The 14,908-nt window shown below is 48.6% G+C and overlaps 1 protein-coding gene across 1 annotated transcript in view; it reads left to right on the forward strand.

Moving 5' to 3' along the window:
• The window catches only part of DNAJC11 (DnaJ heat shock protein family (Hsp40) member C11), a 163,266-nt gene that overhangs the window by 134,011 nt on the left and 14,347 nt on the right, over positions 1-14,908 (forward strand). The window contains 2 exon segments of the mRNA XM_040326699.1: positions 7,296-7,381; positions 12,358-12,474. Coding sequence (XP_040182633.1) covers positions 7,296-7,381; positions 12,358-12,474 — 203 coding nt within the window.

Genomic DNA, 14,908 nt, shown 5'->3' on the forward strand with positions numbered 1-14,908 from the left:
GCACTCGAAATTAGGTTAACATGCACGCACTTTGACCACGCGGTCTCTAAAAAGAGAGGCGAAGGACTAACGGGGCTGGTTAAGCGGGCAAATCCTCTCACTCCCTTATAGAGATGCCCTCTGCCCTGTTGGGCTTCAAAGCGGAGCAGGTAGGGCGGGCTGTGTGGGAGGACCCCCTCACACACCCGCCATTGCCACCCGGGGCATGGAAGAAAGGTGGCCTGCCTACTCCCAACCCCTGCAGTCCAGCTCCTCTCTCGAGTACACGCACAAAATACACTTAAAAAAAGAAAAAAAAATAATAATAAAAAAAACAGTGGCGATTAAATGGCACAAAAAACAGCTCTATTTGCCAGTTAAAGTAATGCAGTGCTAAATAGCAAAAAGTGCGCTGGTCATGAAGAGGGTAAAATCTTCCGGAGGTCAAGTGATTAAATGAATGTAAATCATCTGTGAATAACACAAAATATATGCAACAAATATAAAAGCGGTAAGATATACTTTATGGGCCAGATTCACGTAGCTCAGCGGATCTATAGATCCGCTCGATCTACGTGATTTAAGATCCGCTCCCGCAAGTTTAGGAGGCAAGTGGCTAATTCACAAACCACTTACCTCTAAACTTGCGACGGCGGATCCTAAATCCCCCGGCGGAATTCAAATTCCGCGGCTAGGGGAGTGTACTATTTAAATCAGGCGCGTTCCCGCGCCGATTTAAATGCGCATGCGCCGTCTGGGGAATTTCCCGGCGTGCATTGCTCCCACTGACGTCACTAGGACATCAGTGGTGTCGACGTGAGCGGGACTTGCGACGCGCGTGTTCGTGAATCGGCGTACGCAAACGACGTTAGAAAATTCAAATTCGACGCGGGAACGCCAGCTATACTTAACATTGGCTGCGCCTGATAAAAGAAGGGGTAAGTATACGACGGGAAAACCGATACGGAAACGACGTAAGAACACTGCGACGGGTCCGTGTACGTTCGTGAATTTGCGTATCTCGCTGATTTACATATTATTTATCGTAAATCAGCGGGAACGCCCCCGGCGCCATTTTTAAATTGAAAAAGAGATCCGACAGTGTAACACAGTGTAACACTGTCAGATCTTAGCCCTATCTATGCGTAACTGGTTCTATGAATCAGGCGCATAGATAGGACCAGTTTACGTCAGAGATACGATGGTGTATCTGTAGATAATACACCGTCGTATCTCTTTGTGAATCTGGCCCATAGTTTAATGCAAAGCTTGACGTTAAAATCAGTCAGCACATATTTGATTATTTTTGGTATACTGAGGCCGGAAATAATCAGACTTGTCTCTATTGTCCTCTTACAATAAACCTATAGAATTGCCACTTTAATTGCTCGTTCTTAGACAGAAAAGTTTGTGTCTCGCCCGTCCGTAACTTCCATGACTTGCTGGAGGCTCTCAGGAAACGGCGGAGACTTCAACTCTGCGCTGAATTTTGTCTTTCAGAGGCCGTTCCGCTCCACTTAAGCTGAATTCTCCAGGACGGGGGTCATTAAAACCCAAATCACTATCAGCATTCTATGAATGTTTTATGCCCTTCAATTATATTTTTTTAATAAATGTACTTTTTATGACGCTTTTTTGGGGGCTTTTTTGGCTGATGCATAGATATTGCAAAACCATAAATATAGAAGTGCACTACATAAAAAAATTACCTAATGTGGAATACTCCGCACAGATGTCCGCCAGAGGTGTCAGCGCTTCGTTTCCCTGCTAAATGGTTCCTAGCTAGAGGCTGTTTAAAAAGATCCACGGAATCGGAGATAGAAGAGGAAGAGTCACTGATACACTTAGATGGTAAAGGGAGGCCGCTAGATTGGAACAAATTGCTGCCCTAGGGCGATATTTGGGTTTTATTTTTACCTTTTGTTTTCAGAATCTTGGTAAATATTGTGTATCAATGTACACTCACCGGACACTTAGGTCCCCCTTGCTAGTAGCGGGTTGGATCCCCTTTATTAGGTCCCCCTTGCTAGTAGTGGGTTGGACCCCCTTTATTAGGTCCCCCTTGCTAGTAGCGGATTGGATCCCCTTTATTAGGTCCCCCTTGCTAGTAGCGGGTTGGATCCCCTTTATTAGGTCCCCCTTGCTAGTAGCGGGTTGGCCCCCCTTTATTAGGTCCCCCTTGCTAGTAGCGGGTTGGATCCCCTTTATTAGGTCCCCCTTGCTAGTAGCGGGTTGGATCCCCTTTATTAGGTCCCCCTTGCTAGTAGGAGGTTGGATCCCCTTTATTAGGTCCCTCTTGCTAGTAGTGGGTTGGATCCCCTTTATTAGGTCCCCCTTGCTAGTAGCGGGTTGGCCCCCTTTTATTAGGTCCCCCTTGCTAGTAGGAGGTTGGATCCCCTTTATTAGGTCCCCCTTGCTAGTTGCGGGTTGGCCCCCTTTTTTAGGTCCCCCTTGCTAGTAGCGGGTTGGACCCCCTTTATTAGGTCCCCCTTGCTAGTAGCGGGTTGGACCCCCTTTATTAGGTCTCCTTGCTAGTAGCAGGTTGGACCCCCTTTATTAGGTCGTCCTTGCTAGTAGCGAGTTGGCCCCCTTTTATTAGGTCCCCCTTGCTAGTAGCGTGTTGGACCCCCTTTATTAGGTTCCCCTTGCTAGTAGCGAGTTGGCCCCCTTTATTAGGTCCCCCTTGCTAGTAGCGGGTTGGATCCCCTTTATTAGGTCCCCCTTGCTAGTAGCGGGTTGGATCCCCTTTATTAGGTCCCCCTTGCTAGTAGCGGGTTGGATCCCCTTTATTAGGTCCCCCTTGCTAGTAGCGGGTTGGCCCCCTTTATTAGGCCCCCCTTGCTAGTAGCGGGTTGGACCCCCTTTATTAGGTTCCCCTTGCTAGTAGCGGGTTGGACCCCCTTTATTAGGTCCCCCTTGCTAGTAGCGGGTTGGATCCCCTTTATTAGGTCCCCCTTGCTAGTAGCGGGTTGGCCCCCCTTTATTAGGTCCCCCTTGCTAGTAGCGGGTTGGATCCCCTTTATTAGGTCCCCCTTGCTAGTAGCGGGTTGGATCCCCTTTATTAGGTCCCCCTTGCTAGTAGGAGGTTGGATCCCCTTTATTAGGTCCCTCTTGCTAGTAGTGGGTTGGATCCCCTTTATTAGGTCCCCCTTGCTAGTAGCGGGTTGGCCCCCTTTTATTAGGTCCCCCTTGCTAGTAGGAGGTTGGATCCCCTTTATTAGGTCCCCCTTGCTAGTTGCGGGTTGGCCCCCTTTTTTAGGTCCCCCTTGCTAGTAGCGGGTTGGACCCCCTTTATTAGGTCCTCCTTGCTAGTAGCGGGTTGGACCCCCTTTATTAGGTCTCCTTGCTAGTAGCAGGTTGGACCCCCTTTATTAGGTCGTCCTTGCTAGTAGCGAGTTGGCCCCCTTTTATTAGGTCCCCCTTGCTAGTAGCGTGTTGGACCCCCTTTATTAGGTTCCCCTTGCTAGTAGCGAGTTGGCCCCCTTTATTAGGTCCCCCTTGCTAGTAGCGGGTTGGATCCCCTTTATTAGGTCCCCCTTGCTAGTAGCGGGTTGGATCCCCTTTATTAGGTCCCCCTTGCTAGTAGCGGGTTGGATCCCCTTTATTAGGTCCCCCTTGCTAGTAGCGGGTTGGCCCCCTTTATTAGGCCCCCCTTGCTAGTAGCGGGTTGGACCCCCTTTATTAGGTTCCCCTTGCTAGTAGCGGGTTGGACCCCCTTTATTAGGTCCCCCTTGCTAGTAGCGGGTTGGATCCCTTTATTAGGTCCTCCTTGCTAATAGCAAGTTGGCACCCTTTATTAGGTCCCCCTTGCTAGTAGCGGGTTGGCCCCCTTTTTTAGGTCCCCCTTGCTAGTAGCGGGTTGGATCCCCTTTATTAGGTCCCCCTTGCTAGTAGCGGATTGGATCCCCTTTATTAGGTCCCCCTTGCTAGTAGGAGGTTGGATCCCCTTTATTAGGTCCCCCTTGCTAGTTGCGGGTTGGCCCCCTTTTTTAGGTCCCCCTTGCTAGTAGCGGGTTGGACCCCCTTTATTAGGTCCTCCTTGCTAGTAGCGGGTTGGACCCCCTTTATTAGGTCTCCTTGCTAGTAGCAGGTTGGACCCCCTTTATTAGGTCGTCCTTGCTAGTAGCGGGTTGGATCCCCTTTATTAGGTCCCCCTTGCTAGTAGCGGGTTGGACCCCCTTTATTAGGTCCCCCTTGCTAGTAGCGAGTTGGCCCCCTTTTATTAGGTCCCCCTTGCTAGTAGCGTGTTGGACCCCCTTTATTAGGTTCCCCTTGCTAGTAGCGAGTTGGCCCCCTTTATTAGGTCCCCCTTGCTAGTAGCGGGTTGGATCCCTTTATTAGGTCCTCCTTGCTAATAGCAAGTTGGCACCCTTTATTAGGTCCCCCTTGCTAGTAGCGGGTTGGCCCCCTTTTTTAGGTCCCCCTTGCTAGTAGCGGGTTGGATCCCCTTTATTAGGTCCCCCTTGCTAGTAGCGGATTGGATCCCCTTTATTAGGTCCCCCTTGCTAGTAGGAGGTTGGATCCCCTTTATTAGGTCCCCCTTGCTAGTAGCGGATTGGATCCCCTTTATTAGGTCCCCCTTGCTAGTAGGAGGTTGGATCCCCTTTATTAGGTCCCCCTTGCTAGTAGCGGGTTGGACCCCCTTTATTAGGTTCCCCTTGCTAGTAGCGGGTTGGATCCCTTTATTAGGTCCTCCTTGCTAATAGCAAGTTGGCACCCTTTATTAGGTCCCCCTTGCTAGTAGCGGGTTGGCCCCCTTTTTTAGGTCCCCCTTGCTAGTAGCGGGTTGGATCCCCTTTTATTAGGTCCCCCTTGCTAGTAGCGGGTTGGATCCCCTTTATTAGGTCCCCCTTGCTAGTAGCGGGTTGGATCCCCTTTATTAGGTCCCCCTTGCTAGTAGTGGGTTGGACCCCCTTTATTAGGTCCTCCTTGCTACTAGCGGGTTGGATCCCCTTTATTAGGTCCCCCTTGTTAGTAGCGGGTTGTACCACTTTATTAGGTCCCCCTTGCTAGTAGCGGGTTGGACCCCCTTTATTAGGTCCCCCTTGCTAGTAGCGGGTTGGATCCCCTTTATTAGGTCCCCCTTGCTAGTAGCGGGTTGGATCCCCTTTATTAGGTCCCCCTTGCTAGTAGCGGGTTGGATCCCCTTTATTAGGTCCCCCTTGCTAGTAGAGGGTTGGACCCCCTTTATTAGGTCCCCCTTGCTAGTAGCGGGTTAGACCCGCTTTATTAGGTCCCCCTTGCTAGTAGCGGGTTGGACCCCCTTTATTAGGTCCTCCTTGCTAGTAGCGGGTTGGATCCCCTTTATTAGGTCCCCCTTGTTAGTAGCGGGTTGGATCCCCTTTATTAGGTCCCCCTTGCTAGTAGCGGGTTGGATCCCCTTTATTAGGTCCCCCTTGCTAGTAGCGGGTTGGATCCCCTTTATTAGGTCCCCCTTGCTAGTAGCGGGTTGGATCCCCTTTATTAGGTCCCCCTTGCTAGTAGCGGGTTGGATCCCCTTTATTAGGTCCCCCTTGCTAGTAGCGGGTTGGATCCCCTTTATTAGGTCCCCCTTGCTAGTAGGAAGTTGGATCCCCTTTATTAGGTCCCCCTTGCTAGTAGCGGGTTGGCCCCCTTTTATTAGGTCCCCCTTGCTAGTAGGAGGTTGGATCCCCTTTATTAGGTCCCCCTTGCTAGTAGCGGGTTGGACCCACTTTATTAGGTCCCCCTTGCTAGTAGTGGGTTGGATCCCCTTTATTAGGTCCCCCTTGCTAGTTGCGAGTTGGCCCCCTTTTATTAGGTCCCCCTTGCTAGTAGCGAGTTGGCCCCCTTTATTAGGTCCCCCTTGCTAGTAGCGTGTTTGACCCCCTTTATTAGGTCCCCCTTGCTAGTAGTGGGTTGGATCCCCTTTATTAGGTCCCCCTTGCTAGTAGCGGGTTGGCCCCCTTTTATTTGGTCCCCCTTGCTAGTAGGAGGTTGGATCCCCTTTATTAGGTCCCCCTTGTTAGTAGCGGGTTGGACCCACTTTATTAGGTCCCCCATGCTAGTAGCGGGTTGGCCCCCTTTTATTAGGTCCCCCTTGCTAGTAGGAGGTTGGATCCCCTTTATTAGGTCCCCCTTGCTAGTAGCGGGTTGGACCCCCTTTATTAGGTCCTCCTTGCTAGTAGCGGGTTGGACCCCCTTTATTGGGTCCTCCTTGCTAGTAGCGGGTTGGACCCCCTTTATTAGTTCCCCCTTGCTAGTAGCGGGTTGGACCCCTTTATTAGGTCCCCCTAGCTAGTAGCGGGTTGGACACCTTTACTAGGTCCCCCTTGCTAGTAGTGGGTTGGATCCCCTTTATTAGGTCCCCCTTGCTAGTAGCAGGTTGGACCCCCTTTATTAGGTCCCCCTTGCTAGTAGCGGGTTGGACCCCCTTTATTAGGTCCCCCCTTGCTAGTAGCGGGTTGGACCCCCTTTATTAGGTCCCCCCTTGCTAGTAGCGGGTTGGACCCCCTTTATTAGGTCCCCCTTGCTAGTAGCGGGTTAGACCCCTTTATTAGGTCTTCCTTGCTATTAGGTTGGACCCCTTTTATTAGGTCCCCCTTGCTAGTAGAGGGTTGGCCCCCTTTATTACCTCCCCCTTGCTAGTAGAGGGTTGGATCCCCTTTATTAGGTCCCCCTTGCTAGTAGCAGGTTGGACCCCCTTTATTAGGTCCCCCTTGCTAGTAGCGGGTTGGACCCCCTTTATTAGGTCCCCCTTGCTAGTAGCGGGTTGGATCCCCTTTTTTAGGCCTCCCTTGCTAGTAGCGGGTTGGACCCCCTTTTGCCTTCATTCTTGGTGGCATAGATACAAAAAAGTGTTGGAAACATTCCCTTTTGTTTAGAAAGTTTGGAGACCCCCTGCCTTAGACAATTTAGACTTGCACCTGGTTTCTGGTGAACCCTTTACTCCTCTCAGGAACTTCTTATTTAAGCCGTGCCTTTGCCTTCAGAAGTTCATGAGAGGAGCAAAGGGTTCACCAGAAACCAGGTACAAGTCAAAGTTGTCTAAGGCTGGGGGTCTCCAAACTTTCACCTTGTTGTATCGCATCCTCCCCTATACCCAGAAGAGCCACTCTACTAGAGCAGCTGAGCGAGGGCTCCAGTGGAACAGGGAGGCACCAGGGGCCCGAGGGTGGGCAGGTATACCTTGCTTGTGGCCGGGAGGAGTTAGTAGATACAGAAACGGTGACTTTTTTTTTTTTTTTTTGGACAGGAAATGAGCCGTCATTTCAGAGAGCACTTTATTTTTATGTGAAACATCAAAAGTTACATTTTCAAAGTTTGCATGAAGTAATTTTAGTTAATTTTGTTTTCAGCTTGGAATCCCGCACTCCTTCGTAATGGTCAGCTACCAACACAAATTTCAAGACGAAGAACAGACGCGAGTGAAAGGATCTATAAAGTAAGTGTGACGGACTTGGACATCCTGTTTTTGTTCCCCGATAAATATGGTGTGTATGTATATATATGTATATATGTGTGTATATGTATGTGTATATATATATATATATATATATATATATATATAAATGGGGGTAGCCATCCGGGGCCCTTTAATAAAAAAAATCTAAATATAAAAAAATAATTTGCCGCCTGGGGACCTCTAGGCCTTTTAATAAAAAACATATATAAAAAAAATGGGGCTGCCATCCAGGGCCCTGGGGGCCTCCGGGTCCTTTAATAACAAAAATACATATTAAAAAAAAAATTGCCATTCGGGGCCCTTTAATAAAAAAAATATATATAAAAAAGGGGGGGGGGGGGTTGCCATCCAGGGCCCTTTTAATAAAAAAAAAAAAAAATATATATATATATATATATTAAAGAAAATGGGGGGGGTTGTCATCCGGGCCCCTACAGGTGTACTGCCTGTACCTCCCTGATGGCTGCCCTGTCGGGGGGTTAAGGAGATGTGACTGCTGTGCCCATATAAGAAAAATCCAAGCGTTTCCTTTACGTTGGCCCCGTAGTAGAAACATCCAAACTAAAATCTGATTGCCTGCTGCGCTCAGAACATTTTTGTTTCTTGAGTTAGGCCTAAAGTCGCCATTTCAGCGGCCAGCCCTCGCATTCCTCCGACGTGGGAATAAAACAAAGGTATGATTTATCTGTAATACAAAGTATCTATCCCCTCGTCCTTGTTACATGCCATTTCCCGACCTTTTATTTATCCGGCTTTCATTGCTGTAGTTGAGGCAGATATACGAGATTCGAACAGGCATTACCCTGGAAGTCGCACACCGGCGGTGAATGAGCGTGACATCTGGGGATTAGTCCTTGCTCGCAGTGTGCTATCAAACCGCTCACTTCATCACACCGTGTCAAGGCTGCGAAAACGAGAATGGAAACCGTTACTTTTCCTTTTTCCCCCATCGCTTTCTTCCCCTGTACAGCGATCGATGCGCTGACAGTGAATTATGAGCCTATTGCAATCCAATTAGGATTAACCCTGTGGTGATCCACTAATAATGCTCTGATTATTTTCTCACTACACCCATTGATTCATTTGTTGTTTAATCCTCTCGGTGTCAGAAGGGTAAGCAGAGCAGGCGGGTGCCGGGACTCCCGGGATCCTGGAGACTGAACCTGTCCAGATCCGAGGGACTCGGGTGCGTTCAGAGCGGATCACCTGACCCCCCCCCCCCCAAAAAAAAAGCACAACATTTAATCAGTGATGTTTCTTCAGATGTCCTGGATGTCACTTGTGCTTGATGGGACTCTGGGCAAAAAGTTATGTTTTTAAAAACTGAACCCTGGGCACGAAAACTTTTGTTTAATGACACTGCTGAAAAAAAATTACAGGAACACTTTGAAAACACATCAGATGGGGAAAAATCTCATGCTGGATATCTATACTGGTATGGACTGGGTAGTGTGTTCGGATCTATACTGGTATGGACTGGGTAATGTGTTAGGATCTATACTGGTATGGACTGGGTAATGTGTTAGGATCTATACTGGTATGGACTTTGTAATATGTTAGGATCTATACTGGTACGGACTGGGTAATGTGTTCGGATCTATACTGGTATGGGCTGGGTAGTGTGTTAGGATCTATACTGGTATGGGCTGGGTAGTGTGTTAGGATCTATACTGGTATGGACTGGGTAATGTGTTAGGATCTATACTGTTATGGACTGGGTAATGTGTTAGGATCTATACTGGTATGGGCTGGATAGTGTTATAGGATCTATACTGGTACGGACTGGGTAGTGTGTTAGGATCTATACTGGTATGGACTGGGTAGTGTGTTAGGATCTATACTGGTATGGACTGGGTAGTGTGTTAGGATCTATACTGGTATGGACTGGGTAGTGTGTTAGGATCTATACTGGTATGGACTGGGTAGTGTGTTAGGATCTATACTGGTATGGGCTGGGTAGTGTGTTAGGATCTATACTGGTATGGGCTGGGTAGTGTGTTAGGATCTATACTGGTATGGACTGGGTAGTGTGTTAGGATCTATACTGGTATGGGCTGGGTAGTGTGTTAGGATCTATACTGGTATGGACTGGGTAATGTGTTAGGATCTATACTGGTATGGGCTGGGTAATGTGTTAGGATCTATACTGGTATGGGCTGGATAGTGTTATAGGATCTATACTGGTACGGACTGGGTAGTGTGTTAGGATCTATACTGGTATGGACTGGGTAGTGTGTTAGGATCTATACTGGTATGGACTGGGTAGTGTGTTAGGATCTATACTGGTATGGACTGGGTAGTGTGTTAGGATCTATACTGGTATGGACTGGGTAGTGTGTTAGGATCTATACTGGTATGGACTGGGTAATGTGTTAGGATCTATACTGGTATGGACTGGGTAATGTGTTAGGATCTATACTGGTATGGACTGGGTAATATGTTAGGATCTATACTGGTACGGACTGGGTAATGTGTTCGGATCTATACTGGTATGGGCTGGGTAGTGTGTTAGGATCTATACTGGTATGGACTGGGTAATGTGTTAGGATCTATACTGTTATGGACTGGGTAATGTGTTAGGATCTATACTGGTATGGGCTGGATAGTGTTATAGGATCTATACTGGTACGGGCTGGGTAGTGTGTTAGGATCTATACTGGTATGGACTGGGTAGTGTGTTAGGATCTATACTGGTATGGACTGGGTAGTGTGTTAGGATCTATACTGGTATGGGCTGGGTAGTGTGTTAGGATCTATACTGGTATGGACTGGGTAGTGTGTTAGGATCTATACTGGTATGGGCTGGGTAGTGTGTTAGGATCTATACTGGTATGGACTGGGTAGTGTGTTAGGATCTATACTGGTATGGGCTGGGTAGTGTGTTAGGATCTATACTGGTATGGACTGGGTAGTGTGTTAGGATCTATACTGGTATGGGCTGGGTAGTGTGTTAGGATCTATACTGGTATGGGCTGGGTAGTGTGTTAGGATCTATACTGGTATAGACTGGGTAGTGTGTTAGGATCTATACTGGTATGGGCTGGGTAATGTGTTAGGATCTATACTGGTATGGGCTGGGTAATGTGTTAGGATCTATACTGGTATGGGCTGGGTAGTGTGTTGGGATCTATACTGGTATGGGCTGGGTAGTGTGTTAGGATCTATACTGGTATGGGCTGGGTAGTGTGTTAGGATCTATACTGGTATGGGCTGGGTAGTGTGTTAGGATCTATACTGGTATGGGCTGGGTAGTGTGTTAGGATCTATACTGGTATGGACTTTGTAATATGTTAGGATCTATACTGGTACGGACTGGGTAATGTGTTCGGATCTATACTGGTATGGGCTGGGTAGTGTGTTAGGATCTATACTGGTATGGGCTGGATAGTGTTATAGGATCTATACTGGTACGGACTGGGTAGTGTGTTAGGATCTATACTGGTATGGACTGGGTAGTGTGTTAGGATCTATACTGGTATGGGCTGGGTAGTGTGTTAGGATCTATACTGGTATGGACTGGGTAGTGTGTTAGGATCTATACTGGTATGGACTGGGTAGTGTGTTAGGATCTATACTGGTATGGGCTGGGTAGTGTGTTAGGATCTATACTGGTATGGACTGGGTAGTGTGTTAGGATCTATACTGGTATGGGCTGGGTAGTGTGTTAGGATCTATACTGGTATGGACTGGGTAGTGTGTTAGGATCTATACTGGTATGGACTGGGTAGTGTGTTAGGATCTATACTGGTATGGACTGGGTAATGTGTTAGGATCTATACTGGTATGGGCTGGGTAATGTGTTAGGATCTATACTGGTATGGGCTGGGTAGTGTGTTAGGATCTATACTGGTATGGACTGGGTAGTGTGTTAGGATCTATACTGGTATGGGCTGGGTAGTGTGTTAGGATCTATACTGGTATGGACTGGGTAGTGTGTTAGGATCTATACTGGTATGGACTGGGTAGTGTGTTAGGATCTATACTGGTATGGGCTGGGTAGTGTGTTAGGATCTATACTGGTATGGGCTGGGTAGTGTGTTAGGATCTATACTGGTATGGGCTGGGTAGTGTGTTAGGATCTATACTGGTATGGACTGGGTAATGTGTTAGGATCTATACTGGTATGGACTGGGTAATGTGTTAGGATCTATACTGGTATGGGCTGGGTAGTGTGTTAGGATCTATACTGGTATGGACTGGGTAATGTGTTAGGATCTATACTGGTATGGACTGGGTAATGTGTTAGGATCTATACTGGTATGGACTGGGTAATGTGTTAGGATCTATACTGGTATGGACTGGGTAATGTGTTAGGATCTATACTGGTATGGACTGGGTAGTGTGTTAGGACCTATACTGGTATGGACTGGGTAGTGTGTTAGGACCTATACTGGTATGGGCTGGGTAATGTGTTAGGATCTATACTGGTATGGGCTGGGTAATGTGTTAGGATCTATACTGGTATGTACTGGGTAGTGTGTTAGGATCTATACTGGTATGGACTGGGTAGTGTGTTAGGACCTATACTGGTATGGGCTGGGTAGTGTGTTAGGATCTATACTGGTATGGACTGGGTAATGTGTTAGGATCTATACTGGTATGGACTGGGTAATGTGTTAGGATCAATACTGGTATGGGCTGGGTAGTGTGTTAGGATCTATACTGGTATAGATCTATTTGTGGGGGGAAAAAGGACGTCCATTTTGTTTAAGAGCCACGTCGCACGACCGCGCAATTGTCAGTTAAAGCGATGCAGTGCCGAATCGCAAAAGCGGCCTGGTTCTTTACCTGCATAATGGTCCGGGGCTCAAGTGGTTAAGAGACCCGTCACCTTGTCAGTTCAGGGCGAAGTGTCGGCATCCTGTGACGGCCCACTGATACCTCTTCTGTGCTCCTCCACCAGTTTGAGCAGAGTCGGCTTTTAACATGAGTTCTCCCCTTTTTTTCCTTTTTAGGGCTGGACTTTTCGGGACCTTGGTTGAGTATGGAGCAGAGAGGAAAATTTCCAGGCACAGTGTTTTAGGAGCCACAGTCAGTATTGGCGTGCCGCAAGGGGTGTCTCTAAAGGTCAAGTAAGTCTTCACAGCTTTGTGAATTACCACTGTAAAAATATACGCGTTACTCGGTTTACGAGCGTTTTGAAAAACTAGCAACTTTTTTTTTTTTTTACTCTGATTGTTGTCTTACAAAATGAGTAAAATTCAAGCTAATGGGGTGTGCAGTATCACATTTGGCCAGAGGGGGGGAAGCCAGTGACACTCAGAACGGTTCGGAGCCGTTTTCGGAAATACTCGGTTCCTGAGTGTTTCCAAACCTTTCCGAGCGTTTCCCAGATCAGCCGAGCTGTCCCCTAGTATTTCAGAGGCTCTTCAGCGCACCCCTGGCCACATGCGGTATTGCATGCCATAGAAGTCAATGCGGAACAAATTATCTTTGTTTCCATTGACTTCTATGGGGAAACTCGCTTTGATATGCGAGTGCTTTGGATTGCAAGCATTCAATCAATCAATGAATACGTTCACACTGCGGCAGTGTGCTGGCAGGGCGGTGAAAAAACGCTCTTCTCTATTGAAGTGAATGGAAAGCTCTTCAAAAACTCCTAAAAAGCTCTTCAAAAGCGCTCAGTGTTTTACTGGCAGCTTAGAAATGCCTCAGTGTAAAAGGGGCCTTAGATAAAAAAAAAAAACTCCTGCCTTTACAACTCCTTTAGACCCCTTTTCACACTGGGGCGCTTTTCAGGCGTTTATAGCTCTAAAGCCTGAAAAGCGCCTCTCGAGCCACCCTAGCGTGAAAGCCTGAGTGCTTTCACACTGGAGCGGTGCGCTTGCAGGATGGGGGGGGGGTGTGAATACACCCCTCCCAAAACGCCCTGCCCATTGAAATGAATGGGCAGCGCTGTCGAAGTGCCTGCAAAGCGCTTCGGCAGCACCGCTACACGGACGCTATTAACCATTTCTTTGGTCGCTAGCAGGGATGAAAAGCACCGCTATAACGGCGGTAAAGTGCCTCTAAAACTAGCGGTGATTTACCGCCAATGTCTGCACCACCCCAGTGTGAAAAAGGGTCTTAAAGTGGTACTAAAGGTTCACACGCCTATGCTGTGCAGTTATTTTTGCACAGAGTGGCCCCGATCCTTCCTCTAATGGGGTCCCACAGTGGCTCTCCGTGGCTCCTCCCCGCAATAGCTAACCCCCTCTGGGAAGCTCGCTGCCAAGGGGGTTAGCTTGCGGGCGCGCTCCTGAGTCATACACTCAGCATACATAGCTGCCAAGGGTATGACTTGGGCCCTGTCGGCTGCGTCATTGGATTTGATTGACAGCAGCGGGAGCCAATGGCTGCGCTGCTATCAATCTATCCAATGAAGAGCCGAGAAAGCCGTGGGGAGAACCATGTGGTATCGCTCCCACAGAATTTCGGGGCTCATTTTAGTAAAACGGGGGCTGGGGGGGCGGCCAGTGCAAGGTGTTTGTTTTTTTACCTTAATGCATAGGATGATGCATAGAATACATTAAGGTGAAAAAGCACAAGGCTTTACAACCCCTTTAATGTTTGACATGTTGGGTATCTATTTACTCGGTGCAACCTCGGCTTTTATATTTTACTGAAATGTTCCTAGACCTTTTGTGGTAATATTGTGTGATATAAAAAAATGGAATTACTACCATTTTATTCTTTAGGGTGTCTGCTTTCAGAAAATACCGTATTTGCCGGCGTATAAGACGACTGGGCGTATAAGACGACCCCCTAATTTTCCAGCTAAAATGCTGGTTTTGGGATATACTCGCCGTATAAGACGACCCCTCACTGTGCCAGTATGCCTGCCTCGCTGTGCCAGTATGCCTGCCTCGCTGTGCCAGTATGCCTGCCTCGCTGTGCCAGTATGCCTGCCTCGCTGTGCCAGTATGCCTGCCTCGCTGTGCCAGTATGCCTGCCTCGCTGTGCCAGTATGCCTGCCTCTCTGTGCCAGTATGCCTGCCTCTCTGTGCCAGTATGCATGCCTCTCTGTGCCAGTATGCCTGCCTCTCTGTGCCAGTATGCCTGCCTCTCTGTGCCAGTATGCCTGCCTCTCTGTGCCAGTATGCCTGCCTCTCTGTGCCAGTATGCCTGCCTCTCTGTGCCAGTATGCCTGCCTCTCTGTGCCAGTATGCCTGCCTCTCTGTGCCAGTATGCCTGCCTCTCTGTGCCAGTATGCCTGCCTCTCTGTGCCAGTATGCCTGCCTCACTGTGCCAGCATGCCTGCCTCACTGTGCCAGCATGCCTGCCTCACTGTGCCAGCATGCCTGCCTCACTGTGCCAGCATGCCTGCCTCACTGTGCCAGCATGCCTGCCTCACTGTGCCAGCATGCCTGCCTCACTGTGCCAGCATGCCTGCCTCACTGTGCCAGCATGCCTGCCTCTCTGTGCCAGCATGCCTGCCTCTCTGGGCCCGTATGCCTGCCTCTCTGGGCCCGTATGCCTGCCTCTCTGGGCCCGTATGCCTGCCTCTCTGGGCCCGTATGCCTGCCT

Source organism: Rana temporaria, chromosome 10 (genome assembly GCF_905171775.1).
Source record: "Rana temporaria chromosome 10, aRanTem1.1, whole genome shotgun sequence".
Lineage (NCBI taxonomy): Eukaryota > Metazoa > Chordata > Amphibia > Anura > Ranidae > Rana > Rana temporaria.